Here is an 8,122-nt window from a genome sequence, read left to right as displayed (position 1 = left end):
TGAAATGAAATAATTTTTTTAGGTTGTATATATACTGTTGAATAATGAAAAAAAACATAAATTACAATATTAATACCATAGACTTCCACTATAATTTATCAAGCTTAGTAAATAAGCTGTATTTCAGTCTAAAAAAATAAGAAATTTTGAACAGACTAACGACACAAATTACCTCCTTGAAATCTTGGTTTGAAAGAACGAGATAGCATCCTGATACATGAAAATAACTGAGAAAGCCACTAGGGGGACATTCTGAGCTTTTGATTGGTTATCGACATGTCATATATTGAAGTAAGTATATAAAAAAAGGGGACTGTTTCTAAAACTAGAAAGAGGTGACCGGGGCCACTGTGTTTGATTCAGTACATGAGCGATATCTCAGCAAATAGAAAAGATATGAGGTTGTTATTGTATATTCCAGCTTGTCAATATCAGTAATTTGAGTTCCTAATTCATACAAAACTATAGACTTAGTATTTTGACATCATATACATCTAATTTGAACCAGTGCTGCATTCAACTTACTGTGTGTTTTTTTAATATTTACTTCTAAATTAAGAAATTAAATAATGTGTAATACTAAGATTTTAATTATAATCTACAGTTAGATACCAAACTTATTGACATAAATTCATGAAATAGTAGTTCAATAATATTTTGAATGCAAGTCAATAAACGTGATGATGTGGCCTTTGACCCATTACCCGTCTGGAGAAGGTTAATTTACTAATTACACTCCTATCAATATCTGTAAAGTAATAGGAATGAGCAAAGGCCTGAACTCTTCTGGTGTTTTTATGTAGCACTGATTTCACGTAAGAGTGACAAAATAGGTTTGCAAAATAATAGGAGATTCGTCAAGATAGTTGCTGTGGAATACTTTTGTATTATATGAATGACTGATTTTGCAAGAAATAAAGAGAGGCTGAAAAAATAAACAATATTTATTCAAACAAACACAATGAAAATGTATTTTACTTGCCATAATGGACAGTTGCCTTTACTGGAGAGTAAGGTTTGAAACCTTTCCAGCTTACTTATATGAGGTCTTATGGAAGACTAACTCTGTAGATCCTGTTCCAGATTGAATAAATCTCACATTACTTAGTTAACTTCAGGCTTACCAGAGAGTGACTAATTCTACCCATGTGTCTAGTCATTCTCAATTAAACATACAAGAAGTAATTACTTTGAGAGTTCACGTGACTGCTAGTAGAAAAGGTAACTGTCTAATTTCACATGTTACAGGTAATCTTGCAGCTATCTTTACCTTAGAAAGTCAAAAGGTGCTATTCTCTGTGAATGGTACAGAACAGTTGGTAGCTGGAATCATAGTAACTTAATGAACTTCTTGATCAACGTATTATGTTGAAACTGCGTCAACTTGCACAAATAACACATTAAAAAAAATTATATATTACTATATAGAGGTAGGGAACGTGTGCTTATATGCCACACACTTGCCTTTAAGTTGCACTTCAGTTTATTTGTTTCAGTTAGAATATTTGATCTGTTTATTCTTCAAAAACTGCTATTTTTGAAGAATAAAGAAACCAAATATTACAAAATATTTAATCTTTTTTTATCATTCACAGATTAGTCAAGCCTATCATGAAAGTATAAAATAATTGCTGCTTGTACCATTGTTGGTACATTTACACATACACTTCAATGAAGCTAAAGAAGTTGAGTATTAGTGGCAGTATGTGCCTTAACAAATAACTATTCTTCATATTTGCGAGTCAGGTAGCTTTGTATCTCTGGACATATACTCATTATTTACTTCATCTTTCTGTACTTAAAGAATTAACCTTTTGTATGAAAACTTACTGACTTGTACAATATAGACTGTTGTGCTTCATTATAATACAAAAAAGGCATAAGATACAAGTATGATATCCATAGCGTTACATGATCTCAATCGTATGTACTTTGTTAGCATAAAACAAGTGGTGAGAGTCAAATTTAAATGGTTGTGATAGCCTTGGATGATACAGGGATTTTTGAATCACATAATATGACTGTAACAGATGCAATGTTAAAATTTAATGATGATGTGTTAAATATTCTTCATAAGCCTTTATGTTTTGACATGCCCACATTGTATAGCTTCATTATCTATCATTATTCTGGGTTTGAGATTTACCTAAAAGTAGTTTAAATATGCAGCCTGATTTCAGGATTTTTTCACATCCTGTGATAACTGGTAAATAAATCAGAGAACAAAGTTTCTAGTCTCTTAATCGAACAATAAATGATATGGCTGCGAAAGGTTGACCGATCACTCCTGAAACACACATTGCCTTTTGACATCCTTATTACCTCATCATATCTTTCATTTAGTTTATTTTATCTGACTTGCATGCTATATAGATTTTTTATATCTTGTTGGAAACAACTTATCATTATGGTTGTATACAACTGCAATACAGAGAATTTGGATACTGATAAAACACTCAAATAACCTTTATCTTGGGCTACAGAATTTCAAGATCTTTCAGAGAATAATCAGATTTTTGTGTCTACATGTACTTTGTTGTGCTAACAACAGTTCATAGACTGCATGCATCATCAGTATTTTTAACCATCATAAGACCCTTTAAAAAAGAGTGGTTGTTTCATGTCCCCATGCACATTTATTTTCCAGTCCATTTACCATCAAATAAAGTTGTTCCTTGTTTATCAGATTCAAGTTAGTTGCATTCATTTTTTGTTCTTGATGTTTTGACAGTGTAGTTTATTGAAATTACATGGTTAAATAAAATGTTTTACATAGAGCTTTTGAAAAAGAGGAAATAAAAATAAAATCAGTGCACAGCTAATTTTTTTATGGAGACTAATATACTGGAAACTCATGAATGTTATAGCTTTGCTGGTAGTCATAATGTCCCATCCCTTTGACTTCCTTTCACTTACTTTTCATTGTAAAGCTAACTTCTACCGACTATAATTATATGAGTACAGGTGGACTTCTAAGGAAGATTAATCACAATTTCACACTTTACAACCTAAGAATGATTTGCATCTTCTAATGCAGTATGTCACTTGGTGAGTCATCAATAAGTTCACAGACTTACACAGCTGAAATCTAGGGTTCACTTCCAAAAGGTGGACAGAGCAAAAATAGCACACTGTGTAGCTTTGCACTAAACAAAAAAGTTAAATGTAGTTAAATATTGTCACAGATGAGAGCTGTGACCTTATGTGTGATATGCATAGCACCTGTGGATTTAGTTCATATGCATTCCTGACCATTCAACTGTTCAATGCTATTATGGTTAGACTTATAGTTGAAGAGATATATTTTAGTACAAAAGTAACAAATATTTATACAGTGACCTGGTTAAACAGTGTAGAACCAAGGCATAGCACCTGTGGATTTAGTTCATATGCATTCCTGACCATTCAACTGTTCAATGCTATTATGGTTAGACTTATAGTTGAAGAGATATATTTTAGTACAAAAGTAACAAATATTTATACAGTGACCTGGTTAAACAGTGTAGAACCAAGGTTAATATGGAAGCAGAAGAAATTCCAAAACATACATACTTCCACTGACACTAATAGCTATTTCTCAGTCTTTATCTTTGCCATATAATGTTGTGTTTGCTTGCTCCAGTTTTTATATACCCCACTCGACTGCCCTCAGCAATATCTAATTTGCAAAACTTTATGCCGGCCCTCAGATGCTCTCCATGCAGGTACTATATATAAGCACTGTATGCAGACAATAAAATCACTTTTTCTCTACAAAGCTCGAGCATTCAGACTAACGTTTTATGATTTACATTTTCGCTTTCTAATAATCGGGAATTCTTTGTTTTGTTATCCAGAGATATGTTGCTTTGAATTTCTTTTTTGTTTTTTCCTACAAAAAAAAATTGGATATGAATTCCCGTGTAATGGTTTCAAATAGTTATTGTTCTTTTCTCTTCTAGGGTCCTTATTGATTTCGTTTGGATCCCACTCAGTGGCAAGTGTTGCCCTGTAGGGTATGCTTGTATTTAAATTCTGCACTAGCAACTTTTATATCGGTTCCTGGTTGCAATGGGCTCTGTCGAGATGAGGTGTACCATAAGACCATCTGGATGCAATTCTGGATGGTGATATCATATTACAATATTTCTAATGGACTATCATGAGTAAAACTAAAGGGGATTTTGCCAGTCCCTGCTGATCTTAGAGCTGAATCAGTCTAGATCAGTTTGCTTTTAAAAATTAGGGAATGTGGTTCACCTGTTTCACTGTCTGGAGACCTGTTTCTCATGACTCCCCAACGTTTATGTTCCCCCCCTTACTTCTACTAGTGTAGCTCGGAAGTCCTTACCACACTCAGTTCCCTGTCGCTGGGGTGGTGGACAGAGGATTTTCCTTCAGTGTTGAGTTTAAGTTTACTCCACTCTCGGAGAAGAGGACAAAGTTTTCCCACATGTTGGTAGGAGCAGGACCAACCTCCATGGGAGCCTACTCGTAACACCAGTCCAGATTTAATGCTTAGCTATCCAGTGGGAGGGATGGTGGTGCTTGGACTCTAAGTCTTATGAACACTGTCAGGTCTTATGTTGTACATGCAGGGAGTCCATTATCTCCTCGTCAATCCGAACGCAATGCGGTCCCATCTTTAGTCTTTGGTGTTCCACATCCTCTCCATAATTCCATAGGTAAGTGGAACTCTCCTTCCCCACAGAGTGGGGGAGTAAAGACAACTGTTTGTAAATCCAGACTGGATGAGTTCTGGACTTTGGTGAAGTATGGCGTATAATCCCATCAATCCAGTCCTGGGATGTTTCCTTTTGGACTCTTCAGGTTGATCAGAAGGATTTTTCACTTTGGTGCTGCTTTCTTTCTTTCATAAATCCGGTTGTTCGAAATGTATCATTCTGTGGTTACTGGTAGGGATCCTATCACAAAGATATATATATCTGTGGTCCAACTGCCCTGGCCACCTACATGGGATATGGGTACCATGACCCCTTAAATCTAACCCGAGTTGTGGAACCTCGGCTGTTTGGTCGGGGCTGGACCATCATACTTGTATTATATTCTACCCTTTTCAATTTTCTGTAGTTCGGGATGAACTACCTGTTATGGATATTGTGCGGTGTTCCTCACTTTGATACCACTTCTCGAGGTACGTATTTGTTCTCTGCAGACGTTTTCTGTATGATCTCTGTCCTCACCGCCCCCTCCGCCTTCTCAATTGGGGATTCTAGCTATTAGTGTCATCGGAGGTAGGTATGTTTTGGAAGTTATCAGTTTCCTAAACTGAAAATGTATTTCCAAACATACTTACCTCAGCTGACACTCTCCCTTCCTTCCTCCCCACTAGGAGCTGGTGTTAAGTGACCAGAAGGAGGTAAGTCTTGAAAAAGTGAATTTATTGTCTGCATACAGTGCTTATATACAGTACCTGCATAGAGGGCATGTGAGGGATGGCATAAAGTTTTGCAAATTAGATATTGCCGAGGGCAGTCGAGTGGGGTATATAAAGACTGGAGTAAGTAACACAATGTTAGGTGGCAAAGATGAAGATGGAAAAATAGCTATTAGTGTCAGCAGAGATAGATATGTTTGAAAATGCATTTTCAGTTTAGGAAAATGATAACTTTTGGATGGTAATGGACTCTTAAAGACTTTATTCCAATCCAATCAAGAAGAACACCATCATTCACAAAGTGAAAGCTGTGATTACAAAAGTCCCGAAACACACAAAAAAAACATTGTGATAAACTTAGACATATCTCTAGGTACCGTTAACAAAATGATAAAAAAGGATAAAGAAGCTGAAAAGGGTCACAAGACTCCAATTACATCTCAAAATTGACACCTATTTTCATGAATAGGTGAAAAACTAAGACCACAGATATTTCATTTTACTAGGTACCTCTCAATCATTCTGATGCTCTTCTAGTCTTCTTTTTTACCTTTTGTCTTCTTAAACATGGTCTTGGAAACCAACGCCCATGAATATTGAAAGGTTAAACCCTCAAGAATACCTACATTACTAGAGTAATTATCTTGCACAAAAGAGATTTTGTTGTGTTATAAATTAACATCATTTATTTTTTGTTTTTTCAGAAATACATGGACAGAAGAAAAAAATACTAGCTTTTCAATACTTTGAAGAATAAATCAAATCAATGGTTAGTGTACATATTGTGACAGTGAAAATCTCTAAACTGTATTCTAAATTGACAGAGAAACTTGTATATTCCCTGCTTTGGACATTTAGTAGAGGTCATTGTATGTGGTTACTTGAAGCTTTATAATGCCTGCACCTACAGGACGTATGTACTCCAACAGTCAAGGAAATCATAATGCTCACCTATCAAATGAAGCATGTGGAATTAGAGAAGTATGGAACTATAATCTGGAGGATGAATTCAAAACTATCCGCAGGGTGGTTCAGAAGTATAGCTTTGTGGCTATGGTAAGTGTGTCATACATATTCGTAAGTATACTAAATAATTACAAACCATTTCTGTTATAAACATAATGGCCTTTTACACATGTAATTTTGATCATGAACATGTAGTTCTAATACAGTACATTACCTCCTTTCACATAAATAGCTATTCTTGTTCAGTGCTGCCCTCTATGTGCAAAAATTTTGTTCGCATGCTACAAGCCTTGAGCTCCCACGTACCTTCCAATCAACTGATTCAAATGTGTCGTGCATGTAAATCAACATGCGACAACCCTCAACCAATAAAAGAAAAAGAGTGGGACATTTTCTTGATGCATGGAACTCCCTCTGTTCGATTCTACTGAACTATCACTTCTCATTTGGCAGTATTCGTGTCAAGATATTTTTGTTATGCTCTTCGAATTTGTTCAACTTGTAATTCTTTTATTCTTGTTCTTTGTGGGTTTTTTCTTTGTTTTTCAACAGTTAATGACTTTTGACTTTCTTTTTTTTTCCATCAAACAGTTGTGTTGGATTTTCATTTACATTTTCTACTTACCACTTCAGAGATCGTACCTTCTACTATCACATTCACACAGGTTACATGTGGGGGTGACTCATCTTTGGATTTATCAGCTATCATCCGCCATGAAATTGATCATTATGTGAATCAACCTGCTCTTTCTGATCTTGCCCCTATTCCTCCCGATGATGTCAAACCTATTTGGGTCAGTAAGGATTTTGACAGCCTTTTTCCTAAACCTGATTTTGCCATGTCTTCCTATGCCCCTTCTGTGGAATCAGCTAGGCCTAATATGGCTTTTTTAAGCACAATTTCTCAGGTATGTTGTATTTTATCCATTTAACCGACTACTTATGACCCCGTCCTTCTTTGTTACATTATACCTCCTCCTATCAGTACTTGGGTTCCCCCCCTCTTCTTCGAATATTAGGGTTCATATTAAGCATTTTGTTTCTCAGATGGTTGAGGGTACCAGCATGCGCCATTCTCCACGGGCTTCAGATCAGTTTGCCTTGGCCTACCCTCAGGCTCAATGTCTGTTTCTCGATTATCATCAGTTAGAATCGATTTTGCCCATGTTCATTTAACCCAGGCTCAATTTTTCCAACTTCATCTTACCCTCCCTACTCTCTTACGGTACTTGTCTACTATCCACCTCCTTTCCAAGGTGACCCACAGATATCCTGAGGGATTACCTCCTTGTTGGCACATTTGTCTTCTTCAGCTCTATTCATACAAATGTGGTTTTTCTGTTGTTGGGATCTCCTGGGAAAGGATGCACCTTTGTCCCAGGTTCGCTTACTGCCTACTTATCTCCGGGACTTGTGTATGGCCATTTTCTTCAGCAGTACGTTTACAGTAATTCAAATTCGATGACGAGGAACCCACTTTGAGACTAATAATGGCTGGAGACGGCTTGAATGGGTAATGAAGAAAAACTTTAATACAACAGCAAATGTACAACGTTTCGACAAGGTTTTGTCATCATCAGGTACCGACAAAACCTTGTCGAAACGTTGTACATTTGCTGTTGTATTAAAGTTTTTCTTCATTACCCATTCAAGCCGTCTCCAGCCATGATATAACAGTAGTTTTTAACTACGTTTTGAGTGCAGTTTGTCAGAATTATACACAAGAAAATTTGCATAGATTTCATTGCTTGATTTTGTCGCTCAGTTAACTTGATTCAG

The 8,122-nt window shown here is 36.0% G+C and overlaps 1 protein-coding gene across 3 annotated transcripts in view; it reads left to right on the top strand.

The window, feature by feature from the left end:
- The window catches only part of LOC106463652 (CCR4-NOT transcription complex subunit 7-like), a 56,367-nt gene that overhangs the window by 11,498 nt on the left and 36,747 nt on the right, over positions 1 to 8,122 (top strand). For all 3 annotated transcript variants that reach the window (XM_013923704.2, XM_013923703.2, XM_022391202.1), the window contains one exon: positions 6,082 to 6,433. In XM_013923704.2, coding sequence (XP_013779158.1) covers positions 6,272 to 6,433 — 162 coding nt within the window. In that variant the 5' untranslated portion in view covers positions 6,082 to 6,271. The remainder of the gene's footprint in view (positions 1 to 6,081; positions 6,434 to 8,122) is intronic.

Source organism: Limulus polyphemus, unplaced genomic scaffold (assembly GCF_000517525.1).
Source record: "Limulus polyphemus unplaced genomic scaffold, Limulus_polyphemus-2.1.2 Scaffold1453, whole genome shotgun sequence".
NCBI classification, from domain to species: Eukaryota; Metazoa; Arthropoda; class Merostomata; order Xiphosura; family Limulidae; genus Limulus; species Limulus polyphemus.
This window is presented reverse-complemented; position numbering and strand designations above follow the sequence as displayed.